The sequence below is a fragment of the Coregonus clupeaformis genome, chromosome 1 (assembly GCF_020615455.1).
Source record: "Coregonus clupeaformis isolate EN_2021a chromosome 1, ASM2061545v1, whole genome shotgun sequence".
Lineage (NCBI taxonomy): Eukaryota > Metazoa > Chordata > Actinopteri > Salmoniformes > Salmonidae > Coregonus > Coregonus clupeaformis.
Window position 1 is genome coordinate 22,489,555 of NC_059192.1, and position 20,538 is coordinate 22,510,092.

At 43.7% G+C, this 20,538-nt stretch overlaps 1 protein-coding gene across 1 annotated transcript; it reads left to right on the forward strand.

Annotated features, from left to right (window-relative positions):
- Positions 1-315: 315 nt before the first annotated feature.
- Positions 316-19,030, forward strand: pdk2a (pyruvate dehydrogenase kinase 2a). The gene is made up of 11 exons (XM_041858246.2): positions 316-578; positions 6,740-6,881; positions 14,080-14,151; positions 14,242-14,426; positions 14,538-14,627; positions 14,838-14,915; positions 15,300-15,376; positions 15,473-15,571; positions 16,277-16,387; positions 16,645-16,758; positions 17,123-19,030. Exons 1-11 carry the CDS (start codon positions 461-463, stop codon positions 17,264-17,266), a joined length of 1,230 nt encoding a protein of 409 aa, XP_041714180.1. The 5' UTR covers positions 316-460; the 3' UTR covers positions 17,267-19,030.
- The last annotated feature ends 1,508 nt before the right edge of the window (positions 19,031-20,538 follow it).

Here is a 20,538-nt window from a genome sequence, read left to right on the forward strand (position 1 = left end):
CCCCCGCACATTGACTCTGTACCGGTACCCCCCAGTATATAGCCTCCCTACTGTTATTTTATTTTACTGCTGCTCTTTAGTTATTTACTTTTATTTTTTTACTTAACACTTTATTTATTAATTTTTTATTTGACTTTTTCTTTTTAAAAACTGCATTGTTGGTTAAGGGCTTGTAAGTAAGCATTTCACTGTAATGTCTACACCTGTTGTATTCGGCGCATGTGGCAAATAAAATTTGCTTTGATTTGATTTGCGTCAATTGTCTAGTCGGATGCCCTTCCCCTCCCCGGATCCACCGCCTTTTATTGGATGGTAAATCAACCACTTGTGGTGTCGTATTGGCTGCAGGTTTTTACTGAGCCTGTTCTTTTGGGCAATCAACATTGGAACAGAAGAGCAGTTGTAGTAGCCAGCCAAGCCCTCTTTTTGTTTTCAAAGTGTTTTACTGAAGACGTCAACGATGAAATTCGTGAGATTTATAATGAAAAATGCTACATTGGCCAATGTGCCTAAACATATAGAATATTTTGCAAAATTTTCGCCGTCACCACTCTCTATGAAACAATTTCTCGATTTTGGTGAGTAGCCCTTCAATGTTGTACTACCACGTTGGACAACTGACAATTATTTAATGCAATATCTAACATTTTTAGTTATCGCGTTCTTGTTGTGGAGTAACATAGGCGGCTTGTGTGATTTATGATTTTGCACCACTTTGAATGGTCAGATTCAGAGAGAATATTGTATTGAATGCAAGATACAAGCCTATGCGCACATTTGTTTGTTTACTCTATTGGGCAACATTCCTGGATATTTTGGTCGTCTGTCTTTCCTAGACTAGGCTACTTCATAGTGCAGAGTATTGCGTCATCGTTTGTTGCAAACTCCCGTTCACTGCTAGTCAGAAGCAATGTTCCCTCATTGTTTTCGGCACAGCAAATGTCAGGTCTGCTGAGCGCAAACTTGAACGTTGTGAAAACTGTGCAACTTTCAGCGCGCGTTTACTGTGAACACTGAGGCTGTACCCGCTTTAAGTTAGTTTTAACAGTGGCCAAGTAGGCTACTTGATCATAATATGGGTCTATCATCAAAAACAATGGAGAAAATGCAACCCATAACATTTTAACATGGAAATAGCTGTTCTATAATTCAGCCTACCGTAGCAGCCAATGTGTGGTGAGGCCTACATTCCATGATATTTTGAAAAAAAAACATGCAGGGCTTGAAATTAACCTGTGTATCCACTTGTCCTTTAGACAAAGAGGTGACTGAAAATGTTGTTTGATGCAAGAACCCCATACCATAATTACAGAGACTCAGACAAATTATACCCTCTGCCTATTGTCTACTTAGTTTATTCAATCCTGTCTCAAAATACAACACTGCCCCTTTAAGACAAAAAAACTGGGCTAATAACTCACTAACTAGCAAAGGATATGAACAAAAACTGCACACCTGGCTACATGCAGCTCTCCCTTTGATCTCAGAACAAGCCCATCTACTCACCACTGCTCATGCTGTAAACACAGTCAAGTTCAAAGTGAATGGCACAGATCCATATGACAATGAACTATTTGCATATAGGCCTACTGCAGCTCTGGTTGGTTATGCCGCACCGGACCTATTCCGATGCATTCTGCCTACAACAAAATCTCTTGCATAGTTAGTTTTGTTTCGGGATGTTGCAATGAGTGGCTAATATTGCGTTGATTCGATCATAATTGCCACAGCAAAGGGAAACGTGGATAGTGTTAACAGGGAAAACTGTAGAACAGTGGTCACCAACCTTTGAGTCAAGATCACTGCAAGCAGAGACCTACTGCTCAGAGTTTTTTTTTACGTGACTTAACCAATTAAAAACAGTACTTTAGCAATGAAGTTTGTGCAGTAAGCTATAGGCCCAATACATTTTCACCGCATATTGACTTTGCTTGAATTGTTTGGGCCATTTAAAAATATATACAGTGGGGAGAACAAGTATTTGATACACTGCCGATTTTGCAGGTTTTCCTATTTACAAAGCATGTAGAGGTCTGTCATTTTGATCATAGGTACACTTCAACTGTGAGAGACGGAATCTAAAACAAAAATCCAGAAAATCACATTGTATGATTTTTAAGTAATTCATTTGCATTTTATTGCATGACATAAATATTTGATACATCAGAAAAGCAGAACTTAATATTTGTTACAGAAACCTTTGTTTGCAATTACAGAGATCATACGTTTCCTGTAGGTCTTGACCAGGTTTGCACACACTGCAGCAGGGATTTTGGCCCACTCCTCCATACAGACCTTCTCCAGATCCTTCAGGTTTTGGGGCTGTCGCTGGGCAATACAGACTTTCAGCTCCCTCCAAAGATGTTCTATTGGGTTCAGGTCTGGAGACTGGCTAGGCCACTCCAGGACCTTGAGATGCTTCTTACGGAGCCACTCCTTAGTTGTCATGCTGGAAGACCCAGCCACGACCCATCTTCAATGCTCTTACTGAGGGAAGGAGGTTGTTGGCCAAGATCTCGCGATACATGGCCCCATACATCCTCCCCTCAATACGGTGCAGTCGTCCTGTCCCCTTTGCAAAAAAGCATTCCCAAAGAATGATGTTTCCACCTCCATGCTTCACGGTTGGGATGGTGTTCTTGGGTTGTACTCATCCTTCTTCTTCCTCCAAACATGGCGAGTGGAGTTTAGACCAAAAAGCTCTATTTTTGTCTCATCAGACCACATGACCTTCTCCCATTCCTCCTCTGGATCATCCAGATGGTCATTGGCAAACTTCAGACGGGCCTGGACATGCGCTGGCTTGAGCAGGGGGACCTTGCGTGCGCTGCAGGATTTTAATTCATGACGGCGTAGTGTGTTACTAATGGTTTTCTTTGAGACTGTGGTCCCAGCTCTCTTCAGGTCATTGACCAGGTCCTGCCGTGTAGTTCTGGGCTGATCCCTCACCTTCCTCATGATCATTGATGCCCCACGAGGTGAGATCTTGCATGGAGCCCCAGACCGAGGGTGATTGACCATCATCTTGAACTTTTTTTTCTAATAATTGTGCCAACAGTTGTTGCCTTCTCACCAAGCTGCTTGCCTATTGTCCTGTAGCCCATCCCAGCCTTGTGCAAGTCTACAATTTTATCCCTGATGTCCATACACAGCTCTCTGGTCTTGGCCATTGTGGAGAGGTTGGAGTCTGTTTGAGTGTGTGGACAGGTGTCTTTTATACAGGTAACGAGTGGAGAACAGGAGGGCTTCTTAAAGAAAAACTAACAGGTCTGTGAGAGCCGGAATTCTTACTGGTTGGTACGTGATCAAATACTTATGTCATGCAATAAAATGCAAATTAATTACTTTAAAATCATACAATGGGATTTAGATTCCGTCTCTCACAGTTGAAGTGTACCTATAATAAAAATTACAGACCTCTACATGCTTTGTAAGTAGGAAAACCTGCAAAATCGGCAGTGTATCAAATACTTGTTCTCCCCACTGTATATATATTAAAACATTTGAGGTAGGCTATATGATCACACCGGTAATAGATCCGTTGTTGTATTACTTGTAAGGCACAGCTGAGTGAGCATACATTTAAATCGTTTGCTTTTTATTTTAATTTTACTGGGCTGATGTGCCTGCATCTGATGGTCAGTCTCAGTGGAGGGAGAGAGCAGCAGACGTCCCTCTGCTCTCCCTTACCTCCACGGACACTGACCAAAAAGGGACACAGTCTTCCAGCTGATGGCGAAACTCGAGTCGCACCACATTATTTCTGTCTCATGCACAAATTCATGTTACTCCCATGAACAGAGGAAGTGAAATATTCCTTGACCCAAGCCGCTAATAATAACAACGCAAGCTTATCGATACACTTTCCTACTCATTCATTACTGCTGCAGTGCTTGTTTGTTCCCTGAGTGGAAATAGGAAGAACGTGCATTATGGCGTATAAAAGTGTTGAATACAAAGTGTTTACAGTGCTGAGTAAGAACTTAAACATGAACTCACTCAAAACAGCAGTTCTTTGCTGTATTTGTTGACAGTCGCTCTCTAGTCATGGTTTTAAACGTTTCGAAATCTCACAGTATCAACATTGCTGTAGCTTTCTTTTATGCCTGCTATGTTACTGCAGACACGGTAATCTGAGCCATCTGATTGGCCAGCGGTGGGTCTATAGTGCACTTGATTTTTCTCTCCGGGACCGCCAGGAAGGCAGACTTTGTACCTTCAGACACATGAAATGGTTCAAAATGGCAACAGTTTGCCTACCCGGCGCGCAGGGCAGCTGAATCGGGTGCACCTAACCCTAACAGTCATCTTTTTTCTTTTTTTTTTACATAAATGTTTGTCGATCGACTAGGAATGCTTTGGAGAGCAACCAGTCGATCATGATCGACCGGTTGGTGACCACTGCTTCTCTTTGTGGGCTGATATTTCTTCTGCGCAGAAGTCCTGGGGGAGCTGCGCGGCAGTCTCGGGGCTACTGCGCGCCCGCACGCAGCTTATTGGGAACATTGGTCAGAAGTTAACTACATCAGAAGTGTGCTATCCTATCCTCAACAGCACTCGCAACAATATCATTATGGATTCATATAATTTGGCACAAAAACACCACGTGTGACATTATTTCCTATTGTAGCTTATTTCCTATACTAGAAATTGATGGAAGAAGTTCTATTTAGGTAGGCCTAGGCTCGCTTCTTCACTCCGGGAGACCTTGTAGCCTACACATAGAGCTCCTGTCGTTGAAGGTTAGTACGTTCCTAGCCCAACCGGCTGGCAGATGTCGCTATTATTCCTTTACGTCGCGTTTGTCATCTGCATCAGAGAAGAAGAGGCGAAGCGAGAGGGATAACTGGGCTCCAACTCTGTCTTCTCCAGCAGGTGGCGTTTGTCTTTTTTATTTTTTGATCACTAAGCGAGGAGTTTTTGTGTGGAGGTCAATGAGTGTCGAATTTGGTTAACAAATGTAATGGCTTATTTGCTACGTGTGGCTTATTTTAGCGAAAAGAAATGTTGTAATGCTTAGGTTGTGAAATGTTGTAATGCTTAGGTTGTTATGAGTGTACTGAAATGTAGGACACGTGACATCCCGGCAATTTGAGAAAAAACACAGTTGGGACTGTTCACACGCGTATCTGCCCTCTCATTGGTTAGTATGGTCCCATCTGATCTTGCCTCCTCCCAACTGCCTTGCATTTGTTACGATTTTTTTTTTTCATTGTTTCAGCGGCCACTCGAGTATCTGGTCAATATTATGGATATTCTGCGTCCAACTGGAGTCTATGCAGCCAGCTATACCTTGTGTCCCCTGGCAACCGGCTCGTACATAAATTATAATTCAGGCTGCAAGGGTTTAACTTTAATGGTGAACGCCAAAAAACAAACTGGAAAAATATGCGTACTGTCTTATTAAAACATTTTCCACCACCATGCTAGTGGCTAATGCTACTTCCTGATGTTGCAAATGACGGTCATCCAGCCCACTGAGCTATAATTAACTGGAGACTGCGTCCAAGATGTCCAACCATTGTTTTCAACGTAATTTACTCATGTTCGCATACGCTGATTCATGGAACTTTTTATTTAGTTGTGTGTGTGTATATATATTTAACCCTCTTTCTCCATAATTTTGTGATATCCAATTACGATCTTGTCTCAACGCTGCAACTGCCCAACGGGCTCGGGAGAGGTGAAGGTCGAGTCATGCGTCCTCCGAAACATGACCCGCCAAATCGCACTTAACACCCGCCCGCTTAACCCGGAAGCCAGCCGCACCAATGTGTCGGAGGAAACACCGTTCAACTGACGACAGAAGTCAGCCTGCAGGTGCCCGGCCCGCCACAAGGAGTTCATGGACCTTTACACGGCCCAACTTCACATGCGCACAAGCACTCAGTGCACACAGAGAGCAGCGACGAAGTCGTCCAAAAATATGGCAGACATTGGATAAATATAAAATGTTTATCTTCGGCTGTGAGTGATGATAAATACCAAAATAAAAAAACTGCCTCAGCAACAATGTTTTGAATAATTCAATGGATGTTTTGTGCACAAAGGTGATGACTAAAGTCTTATTAGGAATTTCAAATCTGACTTCTCTGTGGCAATCTATGGAAATTGTATTTCTGTGCCGGGCATCAGTTAAACTGCAGTACCAAAGCAAGGCTGTACGAGAAGACCGCTGCAACCTTATTGTCTGAAGTTGTTTTTTCAGTGGCTCGCCATTAAAGCTAGTACATCCTGTATCCCTAAAACATATTTACCAGCCCTCTGGTTTACCTATTTCCGAGCAACTTTTCCTGTCATTGAAGGCAAATCTATAATTTGGAATACCTTACCATTCGCTATGGGCTATACAATGTGTGAAAAGTGACGCCTATATCCAACTTTTCCAGAGTTTACCAAATTCACTCCATATTCAGTGCACTGCCATCTAGGATCACGCAGTAATCTCGTGGCAACTACTACAGAGTATGGTGACTAGGGAGTGCGCTTCGGAATGTTTTTATTTAAACATTTTAACCTGTAGCGAATGTTAAGGCATTCTGGATTATAGGCAAGCCTTCGGTGACGGGTAAAGTTTATCGAACTAGGTCAACCAGAGGGCTGGTAAATAGGCTTATGTTTTATGGATACAGGATGTGTCCTTCAGCGACGGGAGCCCAATGTGTACAGGTCTCCCAGAGCGAAGAGGCTAGTCCTGCCTGCCTATACAGAAAACATACCCAAATGTATTTTTTTTCAGGTTCCACCAATGCATGCGAGAGGACGTCATTTGTTTTTTTGAGACAAGAGCTACCTGTGCGACTATCTAACATCATGAAGGAGATCAATTTGCTACCTGAACGATTGCTTACAACCCCATCCGTGCAGATGGTGCAGAGCTGGTAAGAGGGTTTGACTATTCTGTAAGTGTAGTTGAGTTTGAGAGGGTGATACTGCATTTAACATATTATTATTTTTTTGAACCCAGTAGTTTTACATATTGTTTCATTCACTGTTTTGAAAATGTAGTTCATATAAACCACACTAAGCTATTTGTTTGTTGATATTGGTATGTTGGTGACATATCCCTGCATCTCTCCCTGACCTTAACTTTGCCCTAGTTTTCCCCTCCTGACAGTCTTTTGCAGTGGGCTTTGCATCGGGAAAGCCATTTCAATCTGGAAAGCACTGCTGTTTGTAGAAAAGTATTTCCATAAACGTAAGGCCTATATGTACAGTGCTGTTATTACCCTTGTTGGAACTTTATTCTATTGTAGCCCTCTTGTCTAATGCAATAACCTTCAGTCCATCTTTATTTCAGCACAACGAAGAGCACCCACAGACAACTTCTGTAAAAGCCCAGATCTTCCGTCACGCACACTGTCAAAATGTATCATACTGATGTACAGAACAGATCCTGTGAAATGCTCATAACTTCTAGCTGGTGTGGAATACTGCAAAAGCAAGCCGCTGTTGTCGCATTAATTTTCAAACAATATTTGCAAATGTGTGATCTGAAGACAAAGGCCGATGAACATCAACATGGTTCTACAGTGAGGGGAAAAAAGTATTTGATCCCCTGCTGATTTTGTATGTTTGCCCACTGACAAAGAAATGATCAGTCTATCATTTTAATGGTAGGTTTATTTGAACAGTAAGAGACAGAATAGCAACAAAAAAATCCAGAAAAACGCATGTCAAAAATGTTATATATTGATTTTTGCATTTTAATGAGGGAAATAAGTATTTGACCCCCTCTCAATCAGAAAGATTTCTGGCTCCCAGGTGTCTTTTATACAGGTAACGAGCTGAGATTAGCAGCACACTCTTAAAGGGAGTGCTCCTAATCTCAGTTTGTTACGTGTATAAAAGACACCTGTCCACAGAAGCAATCAATCAATCAGATTCCAAACTCTCCACCATGGCCAAGACCAAAGAGCTCTCCAAGGATGTCAGGGACAACATTGTAGACCTACACAAGGCTGGAATAGGCTACAAGACCATCGCCAAGCAGCTTGGTGAGAAGGTGACAACAGTTGGTGCGATTATTCGCAAATGGACTAAACACAAAATAACTGTCAATCTCCCTCGGCCTGGGGCTCCATGCAAGATCTCACCTCGTGGAGTTGCAATGATCATGAGAATGGTGAGGAATCAGCCCAGAACTACACGGGAGGATCTTGTCAATGATCTCAATGCAGCTGGGACCATAGTCACCAAGAAAACAATTGGTAACACACTACGCCGTGAAGGACTGAAATCCTGCAACGCCCGCAAGGTCCCCCTGCTCAAGAAAGCACATATACAGGCCCGTCTGAAGTTTGCCAATGAACATCTGAATGATTCAGAGGAGAACTGGGTGAAAGTGTTGTGGTCAGATGAGACCAAAATGGAGCTCTTTGGCATCAACTCAACTCGCTGTGTTTGGAGGAGGAGGAATGCTGCCTATGACCCCAAGAACACCATCCCCACCGTCAAACATGGAGGTGGAAACATTATGCTTTGGGGTGTTTTTCTGCTAAGGGGACTGGACAACTTCACCGCATCAAAGGGACGATGGACGGGGCCATGTACCATCAAATCTAGGGCATTGAAAATGGGTAGTGGATGGGTATTCCAGCATGACAATGACCCAAAACACACGGCCAAGGCAACAAAGGAGTGGCTCAAGAAGAAGCACATTAAGGTCCTGGAGTGGCCTAACCAGTCTCCAGACCTTAATCCCATAGAAAATCTGTGGAGGGAGCTGAAGGTTCGAGTTGCCAAACATCAGCCTCGAAACCTTAATGACTTGGAGAAGATCTGCAAAGAGAAGTGGGACAAAATCCGTCCTGAGATGTGTGCAAACCTGGTGGCCAACTACAAGAAACGTCTGACCTCTGTGATTGCCAACAAGGGTTTTGCCACCAAGTACTAAGTCATGTTTTGCAGAGGGGTATACTTATTTCCCTCATTAAAATGCAAATCAATTTATAACATTTTTGACATATTTTGTTGTTGTTATTCTGTCTCTCACTGTTCAAATAAACCTACCATTAAAATTATAGACTGATCATGTCTTTGTCAGTGGGCAAACGTACAAAATCAGCAGGGGATCAAATACTTTTTTCCCCTCACTGTAGAACCATGTTGATGTTCATCGGCCTTTGTCTTCAGATCACACATTTGCAAATATTGTTTGAAAATTAATGTGACAACAGCGGCTTGCTTTTGCAGTATTCCACACCAGCTAGAAGTTATGAGCATTTCACAGGATCTGTTCTGTACATCAGTATGATACATTTTGACAGTGTGCGTGACGGAAGATCTGGGCTTTTACAGAAGTTGTCTGTGGGTGCTCTTCGTTGTGCTGATATAAAGATGGACTGAAGGTTATTGCATTAGACAAGAGGGCTACAATAGAATAAAGTTCCAACAAGGGTAATAACAGCACTGTGTTATAAGTAGGGTCGCAAAGGGAGGGTATATTACTGGAAACGTTCAAAGTTTACCAGTAAACTACCAGAATTTTGGTTTTACATTTGTCATTTAGCGGACGCTCTTATCCAGAGCAACTTAATTGGTGCATTCATATTAAGATAAGTGGGGGTGGGGTTCAGATGTTTTTGGAAAATGGGCAGGGACTCTGCTGTCCTAGCTTCAGTCGGAAGCTGGTTAAAACATTGGGGTGCCAGGACAGAGAAGTGCTTTGGCTGAGCGGGAGCTGCCCTCCCGTAGGGGTGGGAGGGCCAAGAGACCTGAGGTGGCAGAACGGAGTGCTTGGGTTGGGGTGTAGGGTTTGAGCATAGCCTCAAGGTAGGGAGGGGCAGTTCCTCTTGCTGTTCCGTATGTAAGCACCATGGTCTTGTAGTGGATGAGAGCTTCGACTGGAAGCCAGTGAGGTGACATGAGAGAACTTGGGTAGGTTGAAAACCAAGCGGGCTGCAGCGTTCTGGATAAGTTGCAGGGGTTTGATGGCACAAGCGGGGAGCCCAGCCAACAGCGAGTGGAAGTAGTCCAGACGGGAGATGACAAGTGCCTGGATTAGGACCTGCACCTCTTTCTGTGTGAGGTAGGGTCGTACTTTATGGATGTTGTAGAGCATGAACCTGCAGGAGCGGGTCACTGCTTTGATGTTTTCAGAGAACGACAGGGTGTTCTCCAGGGTCATGCCAAGGTTCTTTGCACTCTAGGAGGGTGACTCTGTGGAGTCGTCAACCGTGATGGAGAGGTCTTTGAACGGGCAGGCCTTCCCCGGGAGGAAGAGCAGTTCCGTCTTGTCAAGGTTGAGCTTGAGGTGGTGGGCCGACATCCAAATTGAGATATCTGCCAGGCACGCAGAGATGCGTGTCGCCACCTGGGTGTCAGAAGGGTGGGAGGAGAAAAGTAGAGTGTCATCTGCATAGCAATGGTAGGAGAGACCATGTGAGGATATGACAGAGGCGAGTGACTTTGTGTATGAAGAGGAGATGGCCTAGAACCTAGCCCTGGGGGACACCAGTAGTTGAGAGTACATGGATCCACGCTACTTGGTCCTGCCAGGTAGGATGCAATCCAAGAGTGTGCAGAGCCTGAGACAACCAGCCTTGAGAGGGTGGAGAGGAGGATCTGATGGTTTACAGCGTCGAAGGCAGCAGATAGATCTAGCAGTGCGGAGAGCCTCCGTGACACAGGAGCAGTCTCGGTTGAGTGACCCGTCTTGAAGCCTGACTGGTTAGGGTCAAGAAGATCGTTCTGAGAGAGATTACGAGAAAGTTGATCAGAGACAGTACGTTCAAGTGTTTTGGAAAGAAAAAAATGGATACAGGTCTATAGTTTTTGACGTCAGATGAGTCGAGTGTTGGTATCTTGAGGAGGGGAGCAACTCGGGCCATTTTGAAGTCAGAGGGGACGCACACAGCCAGTGGTCAGGGATGAGGGAAGTGAGGAATGGGAGAAGGTCTAGAGGAGGGGATGGGATCGAGCGGGCAGGTTGTCGGGCGGCCAGACCTCACTAGTCGCAGAATGTCATCTGGACAGAGAGGGGAGAAAGTGGTCAAGGCGTAGGGTAGTTCTGTGTGAATGAGACCAGTGGACTCAATAGGCTGAGTGAATGAGTAGTGGATGTCTTTTTCAAAGTGGTTGACAGTCGTCCGGAGGGAGAAGGGGTGGAGGACGAAGGAGGGAGGAGAAGGTGGAAAATAGTTTCTTAGGGTTAGAGGCAGAAGCTTGAAATTTTGAGTGGTAGAAAGTGGCTTTAGCAGCGGATACAGAGGAAGAGAAGGTGGAGGACTGAGTGAAAGGATAATAGGACCTTTTCGCTCAGCTGCCCGCAGCCCTGTTCTGTAAGCGCGCAATGAGTCACTCAGCCACGGAGCATGAGGGCCAGGAGGAAAGGGGACAGTGCGAGTCATAGGATGCGGAAATAGAGGAGAGTAGGGTCAAAGAGGCAGAATCAGGAAACCGGAGGGAGAAGGATTTAGTAGAAGGGAGAGATGATGGGGTAGAAGAGGAAAGGGTAGTGGGAGAGAGAGCAGATGCAAACACTGCCAGAGATCCTGAATTCCACATGGGCGGGTACACTAAATTACAAGGGTTGCAGCCAAGGGGTGGGGAGTGTCTGTAAAGCCTACAGGGAGAGGTGCGAACAGGTATAGAAAACACACACATAGTTGCCAAAGCTGCAAAATCTGAATCTGTAAATAACTAGGTAAGATACTAAAGTGAGAGTGGTGTGGAGCCTTCCTCTCTTTCCTTCCTCAAACAACTCGGCAAAACCATCTTTGTTTTGTGACAAAACCGCCACTGACTCAGCTGCTGCTGAGAAAACAGGGGAGACTGAAGAACTAATTGCTTAGCAGAGGTGAAGAGCACACCTCACTGTACTAATTGCTGATTGCCTAGTAGAGGTAAAACCACTCCCCCTCCAATACAGCCACTGATTACCTTGATCCTGGTTGATGTGTCAACAACTATCTGCAAATTATGAGCATTCAGCTGTTCATTTACATTTGAGTCATTTAGCAGATGCTCTTATCCAGAGCGACTTACAGTTGGTGTTCACACACCAAGTAGGCCACTGGGAAGACAGGCAGCACTTAAAGTAGACAAAAAAAAGTATACTTATCACTCCTGGAGATATCAGCAGTCCTCTAGCTATAGAATGATAGCCTTTCAAGGATTTTATGTAATCTATCAATACATCTAGTGGCCATTTTGGGTACTTCAGATTATCTCTGGCCCTCTGTCTGGCCTCATCACATGTAAAATATATGAAATAATTAAATACGATTTTTAAATAAGAAATAGAATGACAAAGCTGTAAAACATTATCCTAAATATAAGTCATCAACGTAGTGAATACCATTTGGTGTTTAATATGAGGGTTTCAGCATGAAATATCCTTAAATGTTTTTACTAACTTTTTATTTATTTTACTATGTCAATATGCATTTGTTGTCAATGTTTTGGCATCAAACTGGTGGCAGTTGTGCAAAAAGTCAATAGTTGCAGAGTTAATTGAAAATGCCATTGTTGATTAGATGCTTTCTTATTAACTAGGTTATTTTCTCTTGAACCATATGGTCTATCTAGTAAACTCAGCAAAAAAAGAAACGTCCTCTCACTGTCAACTGCGTTTATTTTCAGCAAACTTAACATAATCATAATATAATAAATAATGTGTAAATACTTGTATGAACATAACAAGATTCAACAACTGAGACATAAACTGAACAAGTTCCACAGACATGTGACTAACAGAAATTGAATAATGTGTCCCTGAACAAAGGGGGCTTTGTGGCCACCAGCTGCATTAAGTACTGCAGTGCATCTCCTCCTCATGGACTGCACCAGATTTGCCAGTTCTTGCTGTGAGATGTTACCCCACTCTTCCACCAAGACACCTGCAAGTTCCCAGACATTTCTGGGGGGAATGGCCCTAGCCCTCACCCTCCGATCCAACAGGTCCCAGAGGTGCTCAATGGGATTGAGATCCATGCTCTTCGCTGGCCATGGCAGAACACTGACATTCCTGTCTTGCAGGAAATCACGCACAGAACGAGTAGTATGGCTGGTGGCATTGTCATGCTGGAAGGTCATGTCAGGATGAGCCTGCAGGAAGGGTACCACATGAGGGAGGAGGATGTCTTCCCTGTAACGCACAGCGTTGAGATTGCCTGCAATGACAACAAGCTCAGTCCGTTGATGCTGTGACACACCGCCCAGACCATGACGGACCCTCCACCTCCAAATCGATCCCGCTCCAGAGTACAGGCCTTGGTGTAACGCACATTCCTTCAACGATAAACGCGAATCCGACCATCACCCCTGGTGAGACAAAACCGCGACTCGTCAGTGAAGAGCACTTTTTGCCAGTCCTGTCTGGTCCAGCGACGGTGGGTTTGTGCCCATAGGCGACGTTGTTGCCGGTGATGTCTGGTGAGGACCTGCCTTACAACAGGCCTACAAGCCCTCAGTCCAGCCACTCTCGGACAGTCTGAGCACTGATGGAGGGATTGTACGTTCCTGGTGTAACTCGGACAGTTGTTGTTGCCATCCTGTACCTGTCCCGCAGGTGTGATGTTCGAATGTACCGATCCTGTGCAGGTGTTGTTACACGTGGTCTGCCACTGCGAGGACGATCAGCTGTCCGTCCTGTCTCCCTGTAGCGCTGTCTTAGGCGTCTCACAGTACGGACATTGCAATGTATTGCCCTGGCCACATCTGCAGTCCTCATGCCTCCTTGCAGCATGCCTAAGGCACGTTCACGCAGATGAGCAGGGACCCTGGGCATCTTTCTTTTGGTGTTTTTCAGAGTCAGTCATAACTGTGACCTTAATTGCCTACCGTCTGTAAGCTGTTAGCGTCTTAACGACTGTTCCACAGGTGCATGTTCATTAATTGTTTATGGTTCATTGAACAAGCATGGGAAACAGGGTTTAAACCCGTTACAGTGAAGATCTGTGAAGTTATTTGGATTTTTACTAATTATTTTTGAAAGACAGGGTCCTGAAAAGGGGACGTTTCTTTTTTTGCTGAGTTTTAGTAGCTTGGCAACCCTAGTTATAAGTTGTATTGCTGCAGCTAAACATATACACCACACTAGTCAGGAATGATGCAAACTGAAAAATGTGTTTTCAGGTATATCCAGAGCTTGATGGAAATCCTGGAGTTCTTGGACAAGACTCCTGACAACCACAGTGTCTTGGATGAGTAAGTCCTCAATCACCTTTGATAGTCAGGCAGGCCCTCTCATCAATCTATCACATGCTGTTTGTCTTACAGTCGCCTTTTGTCCACTAGGTTTGTGGACACCCTGGTGAATATCAGGAACAGGCACAATGACGTAGTGCCCACCATGGCACAGGGCGTCATTGAGTACAAGTCGGTGTTCGGCCAGGACCCAGTCACCAACCAGAACATTCAGTACTTCCTGGACCGTTTCTACATGAGCCGTATATCTATCCGCATGCTCATCAACCAGCACAGTGAGTACAGATGTCAGTCCACTAAGTTACCCATTCTTTTATAGACTTTGTTGACAGCACAATTGTCGGCCATTTTGAAACTGACGTTTCCCCTCATTGGACTCTCTGTAGCTCTTGTCTTTGATGGAGCAACGAATCCACTTCACCCCAACACAATAGGGAGCATCGACCCTCACTGTGAAGTCACAGAGGTGGTCAGAGGTAAAAATAAATAAAGAAAATATGGATATTTTTATGTGGTTTTGAGCTGTCATAGATTATATAGACTTGTAATATCCTATGGGTGCATGGAGAGAATAGATGGGTCCAATTGTAGTTTTGATGTAGTCAAATATAACATCTGCGATTTTGCCAGGATGTCTCTTGGACCCAAACACCCTTATTGTGTCATTTCATGTTGTATTTTTCCAGATGCTTACCAGAGCGCCAAGTTGGTGTGTGATCAGTACTATCTGAGCTCGCCAGACCTGATGCTGCAAGAAATGAATGGTAAGAACCAAACCAAGAGTAATCAATCATCTATTCCACTGATATCACCTATGACGCACGCATGTAGATGGATGACCATTTTATGCTAATTTGGGAGTCTTGGATGAAATTGTCTGAGCACCACCGCTGTGTGTATAAACAATCTCTGCCGTCTGGAACTGCGGGCCAAGTAATTATTCCAGCGAGGCAAAAGTAATGGGTAAGTGGCAATGGCTGGCTGCCTCGGACAATATTGACACTGTGACTAAATTCCCCTCTATTTCCAGAATAATTAAAATGGATGTCAACAGAATCTGTCAATGACGCATTACATCCTAATGGCTTTTGAATTTTAATTGAACTGCAGAACTTGTTTATTAATTTATTATCTTTCGCTTTACCCAGTCAACAACCAGAAACAACCAATAAGCATTGTCTGTGTGCCCTCCCATCTCTACCACATGTTGTTTGAGCTTTTCAAGGTATGGTAGAACCTGCATTAAAAATGTATTCTTAGATCGAAGATGTTAGTCACTTGTGAATGTGAATCTTACCTTGTCTATTGGTCCATCTTCCAGAATGCTATGAGAGCCACAATTGAGAATCATGAAGCCAGCAACAGGCTACCACCCATTCAAGTCATGGTGGCCATTGGAGGAGAGGACCTGTCAATTAAGGTACAGTATGTTAGTGAAATATATTGCTATGTTTTTAAAAAATACTAGAATTGCCAATACCAATTAATACCATTGTCACACTCACAAGTGCTAATGATAGTCTGTGGCATAATGAATTGACAATATCTTACTTTTCATTTTTTAAATTCTCCAGTTCCCCCCAAATCCTTATTTAAAGCTGTTATGTACGATTTTAATGTTAAACTAAGCCGCTAATCCCAGATAAGATTAGCAGGATTGGGCCTACGTTGACTTCCATACTAAGAGCCCATTATCCTTGTCCTGCAGTAACTTGATCTCAGTTCTGCTTGTTCTTTTGGTGATCTGACCGGTGTACCTGGGGTGTATTCATTACACCAATTCTATGGCAATACATTTCTTAAACGGAACGAAATGGGGAAGGACCTACCTGAATTTGTCCAATAGAAACTAATTTTGCTCTGTTTGCTTCCGTTTGGTTCTTAAACGGTTTCCGTAATGAATACGTCCCTGGCAGTGACATAACACACAACAGAGGGAACTGAGTGGCCTTGTTGTCCAGTTACCTTGACGATATGCAGAATAGATGCCTTGGCTCAGCCTATCGTAAGGCACCTGTCTTTCTGGCAGTATCTCCACCTTTTTTATGACTGGCCATTCCTCCAATGCCTCACAGTTTTCTCTCTCTCTCTTTCCCTACTTCTCTCTCTCTCTGGTGATGCGTAGGTGAGTGACAGGGGTGGCGGAGTCCCTTTCAGGAAGATTGAGAATCTTTTCAGCTACATGTACTCTACGGCCCCCACACCAGAGAGGGGTGAGCACTCGCAGACACCATTGGTGAGTGCCTCTGCTCTTTGTCAAGTCTATTCTTTCATGGACCAGGTTCATATTCAGGATGGTGTAACATACTGAACATTGCAGGTAGAAATGCTCTGAAATAGAGCTGACATGATTCCTTACTCTACATGTCAGAGAGGCATGTCTGGCTCTGTTCTACACAATATATATTTCTGTCCGAACTTTCCAAAACACCCATGTTTATCAGACTATTGAAGCAGCCATGGTTTAACCCTGTTGTGTCGTCTCCTCTCCAGGCTGGCTTTGGCTACGGCCTGCCCATCTCCCGGCTCTACGCTCAGTACTTCCAGGGAGACCTGCAGCTCTACTCTATGGAGGGTTACGGCACTGACGCTGTCATCCACATGAAGGTAAGCTACATACTGAGACAATGGGACTCATATAAATAATAATAATTTAAAAAATAATTTAGCAGACGCTCTTATCCAGAGCGACTTACAATTAGTGCATTCACGTTAAGATAGCTAGGTGAGACAACAACACATCACAATCGTATCAAGTACATTTTCCCCTCAACAAAGTATTTATCAGCAAAGTCCGTGCTAGTGGGAAAATAAGTGCCCTTTTTTTCTTTCTTTGGTGGGGGGAGTTATAAGTTACATTTCTGGAGACTCTCTAGTACCCAAACACTCAAATTGTATCATTTCACAATCTTGTATTTCTCCAGATGCTTTAAACACAATAAAATACAACTCAATCTCCTTCCCTCCACAGGCCTTGTCCACAGACTCTGTGGAGAGGCTCCCGGTGTACAACAAGACTGCTCTGCGGCATTACAAGGTTAGCCAGGAGGCAGACGACTGGTGTGTGCCCAGCAGAGAACCCCTGGACCTGACCAATTACAGGGTAGCCAAATGAGGATAATGGTGACGCCACCCTGGTTTTGATTGAGGCTCTGTGTGCCAACCCCCTGCCCAGACAGCTACCTAACCCTGCCCAGATATGACTGGGTGTTGATGTTTTTTCATCCTGGTTTTGGCATTGGCACATTTTCTTGTTGTCCCCACAATGATTCCCTTCATGGTTATCTTTTAGCTTAGATTGGGGACTTGTGGAAGTATGGAAAAAAATTGCGTACTGGCACTTAAAAAAACAAAAAAATATATAATTTTTGTTCACCTCCATGAGTGTTTTTATGGGAGTGCCAGGTGTTGATAATAAAAATAGTCACACTCTAATTATGATCCCAAACATTTAATGGGTATACCAACCCGGTTGCTATACCCATTAAATGTTTGGGAGCATAAGAATGTGTGACTTTCTTTCTTTTTATAGTTTACTCTCCGTTAGTCAGCATGTCTATAAAACATTTTTGGGTGTGCGTCAGCTTATGACTTTTTACTATTGCCCGATGTTGAAGTACACCCAAGGCCCACATGGGAGGGTGTGGGGTAGTGAGGCCCCTATGTCATGCTTCATTTTGGGGGGAGAGATGTGGCAGGGTGGGTCTGAAGACTCAGAGACTGTGCCCAGTATGTTATTGAGATGGCGTAGCGTGACCGTGGGAGAGTGAGAATACGTAACACCAGGGTAGCGTTCAGTATGGCCCAACGTTATGGAACGTTCAGGTAGAAACGTGGTGTAGAACAGCCAAGCTTTTCTATCATGTCGACTAGGGAATCATGGCATCTCTATACATTACATTTTCTATCTGCAACATTCAGAATGTTGCGTCCTTCTGAACGTGACCCAGGTTGAAAAGACAATACAATGTGTTTGTTGACCTCTCTGAGAGGCTCTTTATGTACTGTAAACAGAAGTGAGCTGGAGATGTTGAGGTGTGGTAGATGTCCTTTAGATGAACCAGTACTGTAGAATAATTGAATGTCCTGGCGGACATTAATCTCCCTCTCTAAATCGCTGACTGCCAGAAAATGCCACCTCTGCCTTAAGTGCATCAGTCCTACGTTTTCTTTACTTGAAACATGTACATTATTAACAATGTAGTATTTAATCTATGACAAGGCTGCTATTGACTTACTAGAGCCATTGCATGGAGTCCATTTCATTGATTCTAAAATAATATTGTTAAGTACTGTTCTACCATGTGTCTTGATGCCTTCATGAGTATTGGTCCTGATGTCTATATTGATTTTAATAATTTCAAGTACATTTTCTCTTGCCAGTTCAATGGACCGGATTCAACTAACCAAAATGAGTTAGTCTATGTTCAGTGTTGTGACTTTCTGTATTCCTGTGAACTCAAGCTCTAGAGCAATACATTGTGGAAACAATTTTACCCAAGTTCATCTGCAGTAAGACTATGATCGACTTTGTGTTAGGAAGCCAGTGTTCGTTGGTTACGCGCCGGAGTTCTATTGCCTGTGGTGAAGTTCATCAGAAGCTAGTTAAAACATATCCCAAAGGGCAAAGCACATCGTTCTCTGTTAAGTTCTTATCATCTGTGAACCTTAAGGCTAGTCACATAGGAATATTTGACGCTGTGTATGTGATGGGAAGATGCTCCCTGCCTGTCTGCTTTTAACACTTCCCTTTTCTTTTGTAACTCTATACGTGTCTTCAGGAATATTTTTAAATGTTCTTTATTTTTATGAAAATATATTTTTCGTTGAAATTATTGTTGTAAATATGTAGTGTTATTAAACCTATTTCAATGAGAAATGCTTGTTTAATACTTCTGTAATGTAGTGCTGATCACTGGGGCTTGGGGAGAAAGACAGTGTGGCCCTGTCCAGAAACAACCCCTAGCCACCAATCCCCAGGCATTTCATATAGACCTGAAATAATTGTTTCCACTTAGCCCTCTGAAGGGGTATGGATAATTTTTGCTATATTGCTTATCTAATCTGTGTATAAATAGTCAAGGCTAGGGCTGTTTCTTGTCCGGGCCCAGATAATCAGTGAGATATCTGTTTCTAGGCAGAAACCATCGTGTCTTGCCATTGGCTGAAACCAGCTCCAAAGTGACCTATCAAGTTCAGTAACTCTACCTTGCCCTCATCACAGTATACATGTCCTTAGACATATAGAATGTCACCCTGCATGTGCTTCTGTTAGTACCCTGACTCTCTTCTTTTACCAATTCCATCAGCTAAAGTGGCTGTTCTAAATAGGCTATATTCCACGATGACCTGGAGTTTAGTTGAAATAGAAGTGATTGACAGCCACCCAGGTTGTAGTTGGCCCAATACCAAATATGGGAGAGCTGGCCTCTACAGGCAGCTCATAGTAAACAAGTGGTTGGTTAAGAACAGTGGGGTCTGAAACGATGTCTCTGGAACAGCCATGGCTACTTTTGGAGTCCTTACACGGGACACTATTAATAGATTCCCTTTTATCTTTAATAATGTGGTGTCCTATGTGTAGTAGTATTATTATTGTAGCAACCTGCATAGCCTGCCATTAATACTTCTGTTTAGCATCACCACTGTATCAATGTTACCATAGACATGATCTTCAAAGTTTCTCATTTTGCCTTACTGTAGCAGAGGGATTTACCTGACAGCAGCTAGGCAGCCTTGACGTCAGAGCTGCAGGGATTTTTTGCAGGGACACCGTTGTCTTCGTTGACTGAATGGAATCGAGGGTGGCCTGGTCAAGTGAGGAAAGTTTTACAGTTAGTCTCATGCTCATATTGCCCTCAGAAAGCCTCCCAATATAAGGCCAGCAAGCCTCTGTTTAGCTCCAGGGAGCTTTGTGTAACATCCATCTGATGGCAGATAGCGTTCCAAACTAATGCCCCTGCTGCAATTTCAGATACAGTCTGCCCTGTTGCAGGTTTGTCTAAGTTTGTGTGCAGGGCCGGCTCAAGCTTTTTGGTTTTAAAGCTAATTTCCTGAAATTCTACACATTTTGCCGTGACTTATGCCATGTTAAAATGATATCTGAGTGAGAGTGGCTAACAAAATCAATGGGGGCCCCCTGGAGATCAGGGCCCTTGGGCACGTGCCCTTCATGCCCGGTCGGTAATTCGGCCATGATTAGTACAAGTTTAGATAGCTGGCTAGACTAATTTGCCAATCAAAATTTTTTTAGTGAGTGACAATTGAGTGACACACATTGACTAACTGTGGTGTTTTTCATACTCATAAGAATAGATCATTAGAATTAGAACCATGTGATATAAGTGGGATAGAGTCTTTTGTTCAATGCCCTAGGCCTAGTCTATG

What these genes read in the sequence shown, in the direction of transcription:
- pdk2a (XM_041858246.2), top strand. Translation starts at nt 461, where the DNA reads ATGAAATTCGTGAGATTTATAATGAAAAATGCTACATTGGCCAATGTG. An exon ending in GAAACAATTTCTCGATTTTG is followed by an intron (nt 579 to 6,739) that starts GTGAGTAGCCCT and finishes ATTTTTTTTCAG; the next exon opens with GTTCCACCAATGCATGCGAG. An exon ending in GAGAGGACCTGTCAATTAAG is followed by an intron (nt 15,572 to 16,276) that starts GTACAGTATGTT and finishes GGTGATGCGTAG; the next exon opens with GTGAGTGACAGGGGTGGCGG.